Source organism: Archocentrus centrarchus, chromosome 18 (genome assembly GCF_007364275.1).
Source record: "Archocentrus centrarchus isolate MPI-CPG fArcCen1 chromosome 18, fArcCen1, whole genome shotgun sequence".
Classification (NCBI taxonomy): Eukaryota; Metazoa; Chordata; class Actinopteri; order Cichliformes; family Cichlidae; genus Archocentrus; species Archocentrus centrarchus.
This window is the reverse complement of record NC_044363.1, coordinates 12,752,821-12,769,160: the sequence shown is the minus strand read 5'-3', so window position 1 is coordinate 12,769,160 and position 16,340 is coordinate 12,752,821. Positions and strand designations below refer to the sequence as shown.

The following is a 16,340-nucleotide window of genomic DNA, read 5'->3' as shown; positions in this document are numbered from 1 at the left end:
CCGATACCGTATACAACACCCGTCTGCTTCACCCTGGGATTTAGAATCAATCCTGAAGGGTGTTTATATGTAGGACTGTTCTGTATGGATGTGAAATGGCTTTCTGTCTGTGGGCAGATCGGCTGTCTCTAAATGAACAGGCCCAGCTGTGGAGGAAATAATCTTCCCTTTTCATCATTTATGTGTTAGCACATGTGATTTGTGATCCTTTTCTTTGTGCCTAATTCAGGGTGTGCACCACCGTGCATACAGCATAAGGATGCACATATACGCTCAGCTTTATATTACCCCTTCTGTTAAAGTATGTCACATTAGGTTAAGGTAAATTTCAGCTACAAATGTGGTAGAAAGCAGCTAGAAAACACCTCATCCACAACAAATATATCTGTACATATATACGCGAGTGTCTTGTAAATGTAGATCTGCAGCAATAGTTTATATTCTCAAGGAAATCTGAATCGATGAGTTTATGAGCATATTTTTTGTAGGATAGTTTTTTTTAAAAACTGCGACTTATTTCAATTTATGATATGAGGCAAACTGACTGTTGATTATGTGTTGATATATACTCAATGTATGGGGTTTTTCTGTGGCATTCAAATATTACCAATGGATTAAGAGTTTCTCAATCAGGTTTTTTTTTAGCTGTGAAATCAAATCCTCTGACTCTCATTTGACCTGAACACAAACATCTGCCCCCCCCTCACTGCCCTCCATCTCCTCTCTCTCCTTATCCAGTTAAACTGCTTAAAATGTGAGCTAATGGGGGGGGCTGTCTGTAGTTAAGGATGTTGTGTGAATGTGTGTGTGTTTGGCTTCTTGAGTTATTGAGCCAAGGCTCCCAAGGGAGGGGGTTCCCCTACTTCAGTACAAACCCACCTGTTAGTGTTGTTTGCATTTATGCTGCCCTCCTGTGGCCACGACTGAGCAGTGCAATCACTTGTGAGCACATTTGTTAAGAAAATGAAGCGTTTACAGTGGATTTTTGGCTCTTTCAAGGCTATAAAGTATATTTGTGTCATTCAGTTTACCCTAACATCAGTTTACAAACTGAATCTACAGAAGTAATACAACGACTAAGAGTACATGTCACTACACGCCCACTTAAATTACTTAACCCTCCTTATGAGGAGTAACACTGTGAGCCGCACTCACGTGTTAACTTCCTTCTGTGAGACAGACATAGAAAAAAAAAAAAAGAATAAAACAGCTGGGCTCTCAATCTCAACTTGTTCCCATCTTGTGTAAACACACTCACAAAATCCACAACACAAAGACAAAATGGCTCTCTGAGAAGTTTGTTTGCAGGTGTTTCCCCTCCTTGTAAGACAGATGATGGTGAGTATTTGCAGAAGTTGATGAGAGCAGCGAACGGATAATGTACAAATGCAAACACTGCGGATATGAGAAAGTGTGTGTGTCACATGCAGGTCGTGTCCTTGTGGTGACGGCAAACACTCTTTATAGTGATTGCGGTCATTAAAAAACACTTCTTGCATATGTTGATACAGGTGGTTTCTCGGTAAATGTAGAAAAATATAAAAACTTAAAGGGTAAGGTTTCTTTTTGCAACCAGAGGAGTCACTCCCTGCTGGCCTGCTGCAATTGTATGCCACTTTTATCCATCTTTTATTTACAGTCTATGTATTCCTGCTTACAGTTTGATGAAAAGTTATCACGTCTTCTCTTTGCTCTCAGGGTCGTCCAGGAGTTCTTGGGGAACTTGGCCGCAGTGGACCGGAAGGGCCACGTGGGGCCCCAGGGCCTTCTGGGCCCAAAGGAGAGAAGGGCCACATTGGACTGAAAGGACCATCTGGGCCAAAGGGAGACAAAGTGGGTGCTTCAGATTTTTACATGGCTCATATATAGTTTTCCATTAAATAGTTTTCCATTAAATTCAATAATTTTATACATTCACTGGCCACTCTTTTAGATACACCTATTAAGATCATATCTAAGATAATGCAAATATCTAACCTGCCAATCACACGGCAGAAGGTCATTGTGCATTTAACCATGAGCACAGGGTCACGATGACCTCATCAAGTTCAAACCAAGCATCAGATGGGGGAAGAAAGGTGATTTAATTAACTTTGAACAGAGCACGATTGTCAATACCAGACAAGCTGGTGTTCAGTATTTCTGATCTGCTGGGATTCCCCCACACACACATCTCCGGGGTTCACAGAGAATGGTCAGAAAAAGAGAAAATATCCAGTGAGCAGCAGTTCTGTGTGTGATGATGTCAGGGGTCAGAGGACTGAGCGGATTGGAAGGCAACAGTAACTCTTGTTACAACCAATATAAAGGAGCATGTCTGAACTCATAACATGTCAAACCTTTAAGCGGATGGACTGCAGCAGCAGAAGATCACACCAGGTGCCACTGCTCTCAGCTAAGAACAGGAAACTGAGGCTACAGTTCTTACACACACTCACCAAAACTGTACAAGCAAAAATTGGAAAAACGCTGTCTGGTCTGATGAGTCTCAGTTTTGGCTGCATGAGAATTTGGGGTAAACGACATGAAAGCATGGATCCATTATGCCTTGTATCTACGGTTCAGGCTAGTGCTGATAGCATAATGGGGGACACTTTGGGCCCCTTAGTAAACACCACAGCCTCCCTGAATATTGTTGCTGACCATGTCCATTCCTTTATGACCACAGTGTGCCCATCTTCTGATGGCTGCTTCCAGCAGGGTAACACACCATGTCATAAAGCTCAGATCGTCTCAAACTGGTCTCTTGAACATGACAGTGAGTTCACTGCACTTAAATGCCCTCCACAGTCTCCAGATGTGCACCTTTGGGATGTGCTGGAATGGGAGATTCTCATCATGGATGTGCAGCTGACAAATCTGCAGCAACTGTGTGACTGTGTGATGCTATCATGTCAATATGGACAAAAATATCTGGGCAATGTTTCCAGCAACATTTTGAATCTCTGTTACAAAGAAGACAAAATGGGGTCCACCTGGTACTAGCACCCACTGAACCTGTACCTAATGAAGTGGCCAGTGAGTGTATGCACATATTGGCTAATTAGCTTCATTATAACATCCCAGCAAGTTCAATGCAAACCTTCAAACAAACAATATGCATTAAACTTTCTCCACCAGCCAGGCAGGGACATGTTTTGACCACCAGGTGCCGCCATTTAAACTGATTGTAAATTTACATTATTGATTATTATTTGTGCAGGGACCAATGGGAGTGCCCGGATTTCAAGGAACTGATGGAGTGCCTGTAAGTAAACAAACAGTCTTTCTCATTAAAGATCATGAGGAGATTTTAATTCAGATTTTTTTCCTCTTTCTTGTCCTTTTATTCCATTCCTCAGCTTTACATTAACAAGAACGCATAATTTGTTTTCAATCAGATTTAAACCTCTATTGCCACGATCACTGCTCATTCTTCATGAGTTCACCCTCCTTTCCTTCTCTGTGCAGGGTCACACTGGTCAGCAGGGTAGCCGAGGACCGCCGGGACTGGATGGCTGCAACGGGACCAGAGGAGATCCTGGAGAGCCCGGCTTTGGGACAGGAGCACCTGGACCGCCTGGATTTCCTGTGCGGAGAGATGTCCTATTTTATTCACTCCATATATTTTCAGTATCTTGTATTCTGTTATTTATTAGCGAGTATTATATAGAGAGATGGGATTCTGACATTGTGCTTTCCTCCAACAGGGGCCGACTGGGCCCAAGGGTCAGAAAGGAGAGCCTGTTTTCACCTCGGACAATGTAAGCTTTCACTGGTGCACAGGTTTATCTGTTTATCCGAGGCCGTTCCACTTGCTGCTATTTGACCAGCTGTGCTGCTTAACTTCAATATTTAATATCAAGTAAATTCAAAATGCAATAGCACAAAATGCTGTCAGGAAAGTATTAATAAATATTCTGCTACAGTGGGTTCCTAACCTATCAATGAAAATGTCGCAGTCTGTGTCATGAATTGCAGGCAAAGGGATCCAAATGCAGACTCACAGGCAGGCAAACAAAAAGCAAACCTTTATACAGGCCAGTGTCAAATTCCATGAAATAAAGAGGCAAACTACTCACACAATACTTCATAAAAAGGCAGGGAACACACAGACACACAGAGATGATAATAGATAAACACTGAGGGGAAGACAGCACTATTTATACGCAAAAGGGTAATCAGGGAAGTGGTCTAAACACAAGACACTACAGACAAGTAACTGCAAACTACAAGAGGAAGTGAGAATAACTAAACAGGGAAACAGAGACACATGAATGAACTTAAACGTAGGGGAGGTGTAAGACAGGAAACACTGAGGGAATAAAATAAACTCTGATACAAACTGGAACTAAGAAGCACCGGTTTAGCATACATCAAAATCAAGGAATAAATAAAGAACATTTTAAAGGACTCTGAAGGCCAAAAACCTAAAACATATTGTGAAAGATCCAGTCTGCCCTGCACCAGGCCAGCATGCATCGTTTTAAACTGTGACACAACCATACAAACTTCCCACTTTAGCCTGCGTTTGCACCACCCAGTTCTGTCTGATTAAAAAAAAAAAAAAAAAAAAATCCATCATAAATTAGGACATTACATGTAAGCTTAAAATCTCCAGTTTAACAAATGTCACTTGATGAGCTGTCTTTACCTTTCAAAAATCTCTCATCGTTCTCTCCTGGCCTCTGTCATCACATTCACTTTTTTTTTTCTCCTGGAAAACTCTGTCCTTGGATAGAACGACACACTGTGATGTGGACGCGTCTGAAACACTTTGCATTAATGGTGATATTTCTTGAGTTGTTTGAAACATTGAACTTCAAATTACCTGATTTATGAAGAAAAAAAAAAAAAAAGATTACTGCATTTATAGTCCCTCCTCCCTCGGGCGGAGCTAGACACATACTGAACTGTAGTGCAACTTTATTGACATCAGCAGCATGAACACGAGACAGGGATGAAAGGACAGAAAGGATGTGTGCAGGCGGGACTATGTGATGATTTCCCTGTCTCCATGGCAGCAGCTGCAATACATGAATTTCTTATTCACCGATGGTACTGGAATACCACTTTAACCTCTGCTGATAGTACTGACAGGCCTGTTGATATGTTGGTGGGTGGTTATTTATTGATTTTTCCTTTGTTCCCCTTATTTAGGGTATACCGGGTTCACCGGGTATCCCAGGACCCCCCGGCCCCGATGTAAGATTTTTTTTTTTCACTTTTTCACTCAACAGCATGAATCTTTAATACAAAATAACACAGCGGAGCCCTCAAAAATGTGCATTAGATGTCAAGATCATATGCATAATGTCCTAAATGTTGCCAGTACAGTCGGTTATCATGCAGAAGTGACAGCAGCAGGGTCTAACCTGGGTTTGTTTTCATCTCTGCAGGGTTCACCAGGTTCTTATGGTCCAGCTGGTCCTCCTGGTCCCAGCGGACCTGAAGGATTCCCCGTACGTGAACTAAGTTATCTGTGTCAGACTGCCTCCTGCATCAGCACCATCACACGCAGCTACTTCTTTTTTGTTTGATTCATTTCCAATCTGTGGTTTGTTACGTGCTATAATTATAAAGTAAAAGCTACTCTACTAACTTTTCTGAGGACACTTAATATTTCTTCATTAAATATCTGATGCAATGTGACTTAATTCATAAAGGTAAAAAAAACAGTATTTGAATACAGGAGTTTAGTTTTTATTTTACAGTGTGTTAAAAATGTTTGAGAGGAATATTAGTGGCACTTTTTTAGCTTAATTTTTTAGTTATTTGGATATAAGTTAACATTTTTTCCAGTCACACGTCTAACGAGCTGAATAATTTTTTTTGCTGACTTTATGAAACTGAGTCTGACTCTTTGTTCTGGTTTTAGGGCCCACCTGGTCCTCCTGGTCCCCCAGGCCTAATGGTAAGTATAATAATACACTAAAGTGATGTGTTAGTCTTCTGAATATAGATGGATGTTGCCTTGAAAGGAGATGCTGCTTTTTGTCTCTCATTTTTGTCCAGAAATATGTTGCTAACCTTTTTTGTTTTAGGGGAGCCGTAGTGACGGATATCAAGGAGAGAAAGGAGACAAGGTACGCTGCAAACTGAAGAGCTCACAACAGATTCATAAAATGAATTCACATGTACACAAGCAGGGGTGGTTTGTGACAGAAGGAGAGGAGCAAGAGTGAAAGGGAAGGTTTACAAGATGGTAGTAGGACCTGCTATTATGTATGGATTGGAGACAGTGGGACTGACGAGAAGACAGAAGGCTGAGCTGAAGATGTTCAGATTTTCACTGGGAGTGACCAGGATGGACAGGATTAGAAATGAGCACATCAGAGGGACAGCCCAGGATGAGCAGTTTGCAGACAGAGTTAGAGAGGCGAGGCTGAGATGGTTTGGGCATGTGCAGAGGAGGAAGAGTGGAAATATTGGAGAAAGGATGTTGAATATTGAAGTGTCAGGCAGGAGGAAAAGAGGAAGACCTCAGAGGAGGTTCATAGTGAAGGAGGACATGCAGAGGGTTGGTGTGACAGAGGAGGATGCTAGGGATAGGGTGAGATGGAGGCAGGTTATTCACTGTGGCGACCCTTTAAGGGAGCAGCCGAAAGAAGCCTTGTGATTGACAAGTCACTAAAATTTCCACCTCTCATTCATCACATCTGGTTTAAGAAAGAACAAGGTGTAGACAGATAAAGTGTTCAACTTGAGCCACTGAGAGAAACTGTAGATATGCGCATCTTTTATGTGAGTGAAGTGAAGGCAGGGGTCAAATGCTTAAATTAAGGTACTAGAATAAGAGAATGGTAACAGAAAAGGACTGCCTAAGAGTACATGAAAAAACATGTTAAAATCTGGCTTATTGTTTGAACACCAACTAGCTTTAACCTCATGATGACAGAAAAAGATTGATTACACCTGCTACCTGATGAAAAACCAGAGCTCTGTTTAAAGATATGTTGATTGAAAGGTTTCTTTAACTAGTTCTGCCTGAAGAACCTTTCATATTGTTTTCTAGTTAAATGTTGTGGATTCTATTCTATAGACTAACTGATGAGAACAGGAGGCTTAAAGTGCTCTAGCTGGGTCCTGTGTGTGTGTGTGCGTGCGTGCGTGCGCGCGTGCGTGCGTGCGTGCGTGTGTGTGTGTGTGTGTGCGTGCTCTTGAATGAGACTAAAAGGATTTTTTTTTAAGCCTGTGCATGTTAAATTTTGGTGGTGGCTTCACAGCCTGCACTTTTTCCATCCACTGCATCCCTCCATCCTTCTCCTTCTAACTCCACGCCCCTCCCCCCCTCCTCCTCCTCTCTCCATCCTCATCTTGACATGTGCTGAACTGATTTTTGCATCTGTTACCTGTGTGATAAAATAATAATAATAATAATCACACATGCCTCTGCTTGTTTCAGTCTGATTTGTTCTTTCATGTGATCTGTGCTGCCACTGAGACAAACGCAGACTCCCTGAGACAGCTCACACAGCTTTACTGTGACTATTTTGACTCTCAGTTCAATTATTGTAGGAATTTCTTTAGTTTTCTTCAGATTTGGGAGTTTGGGAGATGTCCAGTGGCTTCACAGACTGGTTTTCTTTACTGTTGAATGACAGCTTAGAGATTTTCCACTATAATTCAGCCAAAATTTGTGCTGTCCATTTTCCTCACGCCTCTGCAGTGAGCTGGAGCCTATCTCAGCTGACTTCATGCGAGAGGCAGGTAACACCCTGAACATCTAACAGTTTAAATTTCTGAGCTGTCACTCTGGAGGACTGTAATCTGTGGGCTGTAACTGGGTGCTGCAATCACTCGCTCCTGCTTCCTCTATGGTTTTACTTACCCATCTTGACCACATTCAAGCATTTGGTGATTAGCTCTGAGATCTGAAGGTCACCCTCCCACTCCTTCACTCCTCACTCCCCACCCGCTCACCAAACTACAAACCCGCCCATCTTGTTTGATCATATGGCACATGAGTACTAACATACATCTTCCTCAAACACTGCACACATGCTATCCTCAACCAAACCCTTAGCAAGTGAGCAAAGACTGATTTGGGGTTGAAGTGAACGAGGAAACAGCTGGATCTACTGCGCAGCCTGATGAAATGCAGTGTTAGGATCAAATGAAACAGCACGTGTGTTTCTCTTTAGCGCTGAGCTTTTTCTATGAACTGATTATAAGACAAAGTATCTCTAAACTTTCTCCTATCACACTTTTCATTCCTTTACCTATCCTGATTTGTTTCCTTTGAATCTTATTTTTACATTTTTTTACCTTTTTCTTTTTTTTTTGCTTTGCCAGCTTCACCATTTACATTAGAGTATAACCATAATGCAGGAGCCTCTATGGAATATGATGTTTGCAGATGACATTGTGATCTGTGGTCAGAGTAGGGAGCAGGTGATAGAGAGCCTGGAGAGGTGGAGGTAGGGACTGAATAAAATCCAGTAGAAACAAGACAGAATGCATGTGTGTGAATGCACGGAGCAAAGGTAGTGAAGGCAGATGAGTTTAAATACCTGGGGTCAACCATCCAAAATGATGGACAGTACACAAGAGAGGTGAAGAAGAGAGTGCAGGCAGGCAGGGTGGAGTAGTGGAGACGAGTGTCAGGGGTGATTTGTGAGAGTAGGAGAGCAGGAAGAGCGGAAGGGAATGTTTCCAACATGGTAGTGAGACCTGCTATGATCTGTGGCTTGGAGACGGTGGCAGTGACAAAAAGAGAGGAGGACAAGCTGGAGGGAACAGACCTGAAGATGATAAGAGATGGTTTGGATATGGAGGACATGCAGAGGGCTGGTGTGACTGGGAGGATGCTGGGAATAGGGTAAGATGGAGGAAGATGACCAAAAGGGAGAAGCCAAAGAAGAAGAGAAGATCAAGTACAAAGTTTTAAGAAGATCCAGTTTCGGTACAGTGGCTGATAGTCCGTACATACTGTGTGCACATTTATACACATAACAGCAGGTTAGATTTGTTTTGAAAAGGGCAACAATGGGGTCATTATTTATTTGCATCTGCTGCACGTGCTGCTCACAGTGCTGAGAGGCGAGACCTGCTCTGCTGGACAAACTTCCATTATTAAATTAAGTCAGTGGTTCTCAGACTGTGGAGTAAAGCTAAGCTGAATGAATATGATGTTTTTAGGCTGATGCTGTCTTGCTGAGCTTTTATTTTTGCTTTCTCTCTTTTTTCCTCTCCCCTCCCCTCCTTGCTTTCTTCATTTTCCCTCCTCTGCTCCTCGCACCTCCTTATTGGCTAACAGTGTGTTTCGTATGTATTTCGGACTCTAGGGCGACGCGGGTCTTCCCGGACCCAGGGGTAGTCCCGGCGACACGTCACTAAGTGGCCAAAAAACACTCACTATCTACAAAGGAGATAAGGTAACACAGCAAGGGAAGGGAAGAAGCAAAGGTTGTTGAGCTTTCACAAAAGACACACAATAGACACACAAAAACACGTGCGAGGATGTGGTGGGGTTTCATTGCAAAAGTGACAAAAAAAAAAGAAGTGTAATGATGCAGCAGTAAGCAGGTCAAAGGTCAAAAAAAGGAAGAGGAGCAGTGATTGGAGCAAACTTTACAGTCTCAGAGAAGAGGACGTGCTGGTGTGAGGAAAGGAGGAGCCGAGGGAGGACGATAGGAAACATGGGGAGAGGTGGAGGAGAGGCTGGTGTTCACTGCTCCCGCTCCAGCAGAGCAGCGGTCCAGAATCTTATCCACCCTTTTTGTTATATAACGCACTCTTCAAGCTGAGATGCTGGAGGCAAAATCGCCCAAACATTTGCATCATTGAGCCCAACTGAATTTCCATATTAAGATAACATGAGAAATGCTACATTTACCCCGTATTTGTGAAATTATTTTTACAGCTGTAATCAAAAATAATGACAATATCCAAGTTAAATACCAAAATATACAAGTGAAAGCAGAATTTAAAATGGCAAAAAAAAAAGTTAAGATGAAAGACTCATTGCATTATAAAGGCATTAATATTAGGTTTAAATACTTTCATTTTAGATGCCTGAAGTAGAACTTTTATTGTCGCAGCGGTTTGTCCTGTACAGTGACATTCTTATTTTGCTTCAGAGAAAACAATCATTAAAATTCAAATAAAAATCTAAAGTTGGTGTAAATATAGTTTTTACTGCTGCTCGTCAAGGAAACAAACACTCAGACCCTCTTACCATCTGCACACTGGTGATCAGGGGATCTTCCAGGAATGGTGAGATTATTTTCCAGAGAACTGATTGGTCAGTACCGTGGTCATTACCGTGGTGATGTACTCCTGAACCACCTTTACCTGGATAAGCCCAAATCCTGGTTTGTAGTGCAGGCCTCTGAAAACAGCCAATAGGACAATAAAGAGGCAATGAAAGGCAAAATGGCAACAAATGAAGTGCATAACATGTAAGGTAAAACATAGAGTGTGCACAGATATAACTGAACGAGCAGATAGCAAAGGCAGCTTCAAGGCCACATGCACGGGAATAATAAAAATCACTGTGCATTTAACGGAAATATGCTTCAGAACTAGGATGCTCTTATTGTGAAAGGTGTTTGGCCAAAAGAGGTTTTCCTGCGATAACAACGTGTCCTCATTCTGAGCTGTTCTCAAGGCCTTTAAAGTTGATGCATTAAACTGCAGCCGAGTGAATAAGGCACAAGGAACCCCAGGGAAACATTGCTGTTAGAAACTTACTATTATTACTATTACTACTACTGTTGATCTTAAAGGCAGCAGTTTTGTTTTTTCTTCAGTACCTTTAAAACACATCTCACAATTGTGGGGATTTTGGGGGATTTGTTGAAACTTTGGAAAGATGAAGAAACTTACCAAAAAAAAAAAGATAATCAGTTAAAGAATCTTCTGGACACTAATATTAAAACTATAATTCTGATGTTTCCTGTCTGAACGCCCTCCAGAGATTCTACAACTGCTATTAACCCCTTAACTGGCAGCAAATAAAATCACCTGAAACAACTACATAACACCCTCTGGTTATTATTGGCTCTGAACAACCCATTTCATAGCCTATTAATCGGCTGCGTCTGGTCCGCGGGCCGAATGAAGTGCATTTATATGGCAGGCTAGACCCGCCCATTTTGACTGACACCTCATTCGGCCAATAATGTTAAGAAATGGTTTCCCAGAGCCAATAATACTCAGAGGGCGTCACGTAGCTTTGTCAGGTGATTTGGTGCAGCCAGTTACATGATTGGCCGAATGACGTGTCAATAAAAATGGGAGGGTCTAGCCTGCCATATAAAAGGGACTACAAACGGCCCGTCACCGGGCCCTTGCCAGTTAAGGGGCTACACTTGTAACTAAAGTGTGAAATTTTATCCCAACGACAAACACCAGCCTCTCTTCATCATCCATAAAGCTCCTTGCTCTCTTTGGTGGCTTCAGCTTCATGCCGTCCATCCTCCAGTCAACAGTCCGCCCTTAAATATCCCAAAAGTTGGAGTTGTTTCCCGCTTCTTTGCCCGCCTTGTTCCGCCTTCACCAACTCACCAGAAAGTGGGTGATCAGTGTAAACAGCTCTCTCTTCCTTGGTCACCGCATCCAGGGCGACATGGGCTTGCCTGGTGACCCCGGCCAGCCAATGATCAATGGCGTTGTGGAGTTTGTGGGTTTTCCCAAAGGAGACAAAGGAATGCAGGTTTGTTGGGAAACACGTCTCACAGTTGGCGTTTTATTTCAGTGACACAAAATCAGTTTCTAACATCAAGAACTGGATTTAAAACAGTTTAACAGCCTGAAAGTGATCAACACCAGTCGTGTGTTGCTGAACTTCTAAGTGTGTGTTTGTAAAAACTGCAAAAAAGTACACATTTTCTTCCAGGGTCACTTCTATATGAAACAATACTCTGCTGACTGTGTTTCTGGTGTAATCAGCACACATCCAGACCGGGGCTTCCTGTCGTGGCCATCTGTCATTGACAACTTTATAAAAACGTTTAACTGTTGATCCTTATCTGACACATTTCTGCAAAGCCAAGCTCTCTGTCTGTTTTAATCAAAATTGTAAATTAGGGAGTAACTAACAGTCACTGCCATCAGTTACATGTAACAGTTACATGTAACAGACTTGAGACACAACAATGCTGCATATGTTTTTTTTTAGTCATAATAGTAGAGAACAACCTCTTCACTGAATGTGCAGCTTTTCAAAAACATGCTGCAATTTATTGTACTACTCAGACCTCCAGGGTGGGAAGCCATCTCCAGTGTTTTACATGTTAAAGTGTCTTTGAATGCAGCGTAGCTGCCAACAAGAGGAGTGCATGCACTTGACTACCTTATAAAATATAAAATTGAAATCTTGACTATTGCAGACAATCCTGATTTAGTGTAATAAAATAAAACCCCAATTTCCAAAAAAGTTGTGATGCTGTGAATAAACTGTAAATAAAAACTGAATACAATGTCATAGACCTATATTTGATTCAGTTGGAACATAGAAAATATATCAGATGTTTAAACTGAGAAAATGGGCCATTTTAAGAAAAATATTGGCTCATTTTGAATTTGATGGCAGCAACGTGGTTCAAAAAAGTTGGGACTGGAAAAGTAAGTGTTACTCAAAAGAAACAGTTAAATGGCAACAGGTCAGTAACATGACCGGGTATAAAACGAGCATCTTAGAGAGGCAGAGTTTCTCAGAACAGTTTCAGAAAAATGTTTTAAAGACATTTTGAAGACTTTGAGTAGGTCATCGTATAATCTAAAGATTTTGAGGATCTGAAGATCTTTGTGCAAGCAAGAAGCCCAAAGAAATCAATTGTGGATGCTCGAGATTTTCAGCCCCTCAGGTGGCACTGCGTTGAAAGCAGGTATGATTGTGACATGGAAACCACTGCACGGACTCAGGAACACTGTGAGCACAGTTCACTGCACCGTCCACAAATGCAGGTTAAAGCTCTCTGATGCAAAGAAGTCACATGTGAACACAGTCCATGAGTCCATGACCTATTCTTGCTGTTTACTTTGTTCTCTCATCATCTCTTTCAAAGGGTGACCCTGGTCTAAAGGGAATTAAAGGATACCCAGGAATTCCTGGCCAACCTGTAAGTTTTGCAGTTGTTGGTTTGTTTTTAAAATAATTTCATACCAACTGTGCAAAATGTGCTTTGGAGGAAATTCTGGGTTAGGATGCACTTTATTTTGTTATTTAATCCCAGGGACCCTTTGGCTATCCTGGGGAATATGGAGAGAAGGGCATCCCTGGATATCCTGGGCCGAGAGTAAGACCCATTACCTTCAGTTATACAGTTTTTGGTGACATTACTGTTTAGAATTCCTTCTTATTCCCCTCTGTGAGGGAAACTTCTCTCACCTTTTCTTCTTCTTCTTCTGTGGTGGCTCCTGTCTGTGTTTCCGCCAAGCAGGGCGCTCCAGGGTTTAACGGACCTCCCGGTGTTGATGGACAGCAGGTAGGGTTTGTAAAACTGCAATTGCAGAGTACTAGTACTCTCTTTAATCATGACTAGCCACAGAAAACTCAATTTTTGATTGGCTTACTTGTGAAAGGTGTTCTTTGAAACCATATAGGATGTAGATAATATTTGCTTTCCTTCACCCCCTCAGTTATCCTCCTATATTAGACGCTTACATCCTATACATGGTTTGTCGTAGAAAAAATTTTGGAGCCCCACCTAAAGATGTTTTAACCAGAGCCAAATGAAAATCTGTTGCATTTTACCCATTTTTAGTTCATTGGGGTTTCATTTAATAAAATCTAACGGATATTTTTGTTCATCAGATTCATCAGAAATTAAAAAAAAAAGCTGTCACATAGTTTAACACAGATTTGCTGCCTTTACTGAATGTGAACAATCACGTTGCTGTGCAGTCGCCACCAAAAAGGCCCCCGAAAAAGAGGAAAAGGCCTGATGCATTACACACTTCAAAGGAAACTTCAGATAACCTCAGGATATCTATAGAAAATGTAATCTCCTGCAACATTATTTTGCAGTAGTAAATATGTAGTTACTGCATGCTCTTATTTTCAAATTAATGACAGCAACAATTTATGACAGCTACTTATGATATCATATGTGTATTAGTGTTAATACAGATTGCAGGGCAGTATAGTCGTGCATTTCTCTTTAAAACTGTACAGTAAGTTACATTTAAATGAAATATTTCTCCCCACTCAGGGACTCAAAGGAAGTCCAGGCTACCCAGGCTCCTCAGGATATGTAGGACGGAAGGTAAAATCACTCTGTGTTCTTTTGAATGTTATGTAGTTTCATGCACAGTGCAAGTCAGAGGTATCTTCCTGTTACTGTACTTTTCAATATACTAATGTGTGGTGTATACTAATATTGATAGTGTAATGCTTTAGCTGTGACATATCAACATTTCTTACTAAAAGGAAATTTTATATAATTTGAAATTAGTGAATTTACAACACCACACTAAAAATGAACAAGGACAAACTTGTTTGTAATTTGACTTTGTAATTTTACGGTACAAACATGTAACTCCAAACTATCCAAGAGTCATTTTGCATGTAGGAATAATAATAATGTAAAAATGTACATAAAAACAATAGTGCAGTGGTTAACACATTTGCCTCGCATGTGAAAGATGATGATGATGACGATGAGTACAGTATACCGTATGTTTTTCTTGTAACACCATATTATATCACATTTCACCAGCAGATGGTGCTGTTTTTGATGTTAGTAATGTTGATTACCATAACTATAAAATATAGGACTCTTACTTAGAGCTACTGATAAATGCTAAAGGCTAAATATTATTTTATTGAATTAAAAATTAAGACTGTAAGGAACCACTGATTAAGCTACCTAATCAGGAATCTAAGTAACTTTCAAATTGCACCTTAGCTCAGCTTAACAGTTCTATGCTCTTCTATGCTAGCAATGTGTGCCTAATAATTATTCCAGGAAATCTAAGTTTGAAAGACATGACCTGTTAGGAGGTGTGTTTTATTGCAGCCAAATTAATTTCCAGTCTTGTGTTTATTTACTTGGTGTTTACTCTGCCATCACAGCAGCTTTTCAGGGATCTCGCTCTGCTTTGCTGCACATGGTTTTATGGTGCCATTAGCCAACTAATAATAATTAGTTATTTATATATTGCGTATCAAAACAAACAGCATATAAATCAGCATAAGTTCATGAGACACAATCAAAAGTCAAAGAGAAATTATCCAGTTTTATTTCTGCTGTAATCTGGTTTTGGGTGCATTTCATAGGGAGACGAGGGAGACCCCGGACCCCCAGGCCCTGTTACTTATGTTAATGGAGGGGGCCTCGCTGTTCAAGGTAGCATACATGCATTATTCTTTACACAAAGATGTAATGTGTTCCCGTGACCCACCTGTCCATTAACCATCTCTCCTGTGATTGGTTGCAGGACCTCCAGGTGACTCTGGTTTCCGTGGCCTCCCTGGACCCCGTGGTGACCAGGGATTTCCAGGCCCTCCAGGACCTCCAGGACCACCAGGCCAATCAGGGCCTGGTGGATTTGGTCCAGGTAAGATACACGGAGTCACACAGATCATGGAGGATTAATAATAATCATCAATCATTTTTTATAGGAGAATAAAAAAAAAAAATTAAAAAAAAATCTGTCTATGCAAACAGGTCGTCCTGGTTTTCCTGGACCTAAAGGTTCAAAAGGAGAACAGGGTGACTACGGCTTGCCAGGTTATGGCTTTGAAGGGGCCCCAGGTGACCCTGGTGCCCCCGGACCCATTGGCCTTCCTGGACCTCCAGGCCCTTCAAGTACACAGAGTAAGTGTTACACAGAGTTCTCCAAAGTTCTCTGGTCCTTCCCTCTCAGGCAACAATTTTCTTACAACTAATTTCCTTACACATGTTTAAGCTTTAACCGTGGTGTAAGTTGTGTACTGTTTCTGTTACTGTTACTTTTATAGATGAAATTATAGAGAACTCAGTCTGGATGGGGTTAAAGGGATGGGAACAAAATATTTACCAGAATAAAAATGGATTCTGAAATTTTTCATTGAATGAAATTCAGCTAATCTGTAGAAGTAAAAGACAAGAAAGAAACACCCTTTAAAGTATGATAGCTGACTGATTTTGCTGTCCTCCAAGGCTCAAACGTTGATCCCTGCTACAAAGGTGATGATAAAGGTCAGTCCTACAGGTATCCTAAAGGCAGCCATATTGCTGTGAAACTCCGCTGCAATATTCAGCCCGCCAAAGCGAAATTCAAAACAACAAACTAAACTTTCCAAGGCAGTATCTAGCTGCCAAAATGCTTTTATTTATTTTATTTTATTTTTATTTTTATTTTTATTTTATTCCCCTTCTGCACTGTGCAGGGAGCGGTGGTAAGTATTGAGTGCAGGCCAGCTTCAGTCT

General features: G+C 41.3%; 1 protein-coding gene across 2 annotated transcripts in view; it reads left to right on the top strand.

The window, feature by feature from the left end:
* Nucleotides 1-16,340, top strand: part of col4a6 (collagen, type IV, alpha 6) — a 171,460-nt gene that overhangs the window by 118,779 nt on the left and 36,341 nt on the right. For both annotated transcript variants that reach the window (XM_030753182.1, XM_030753181.1), the window contains exons 5-21: nucleotides 1,699-1,833; nucleotides 3,203-3,247; nucleotides 3,451-3,570; nucleotides 3,690-3,743; nucleotides 5,140-5,184; nucleotides 5,379-5,441; nucleotides 5,858-5,893; nucleotides 6,024-6,065; nucleotides 11,546-11,638; nucleotides 12,993-13,046; nucleotides 13,161-13,223; nucleotides 13,368-13,412; nucleotides 14,139-14,192; nucleotides 15,206-15,275; nucleotides 15,367-15,486; nucleotides 15,597-15,746; nucleotides 16,071-16,109. In XM_030753182.1, the coding sequence (XP_030609042.1) occupies nucleotides 1,699-1,833; nucleotides 3,203-3,247; nucleotides 3,451-3,570; nucleotides 3,690-3,743; nucleotides 5,140-5,184; nucleotides 5,379-5,441; nucleotides 5,858-5,893; nucleotides 6,024-6,065; nucleotides 11,546-11,638; nucleotides 12,993-13,046; nucleotides 13,161-13,223; nucleotides 13,368-13,412; nucleotides 14,139-14,192; nucleotides 15,206-15,275; nucleotides 15,367-15,486; nucleotides 15,597-15,746; nucleotides 16,071-16,109 (1,228 nt within the window). The remainder of the gene's footprint in view (nucleotides 1-1,698; nucleotides 1,834-3,202; nucleotides 3,248-3,450; nucleotides 3,571-3,689; nucleotides 3,744-5,139; nucleotides 5,185-5,378; nucleotides 5,442-5,857; nucleotides 5,894-6,023; nucleotides 6,066-11,545; nucleotides 11,639-12,992; nucleotides 13,047-13,160; nucleotides 13,224-13,367; nucleotides 13,413-14,138; nucleotides 14,193-15,205; nucleotides 15,276-15,366; nucleotides 15,487-15,596; nucleotides 15,747-16,070; nucleotides 16,110-16,340) is intronic.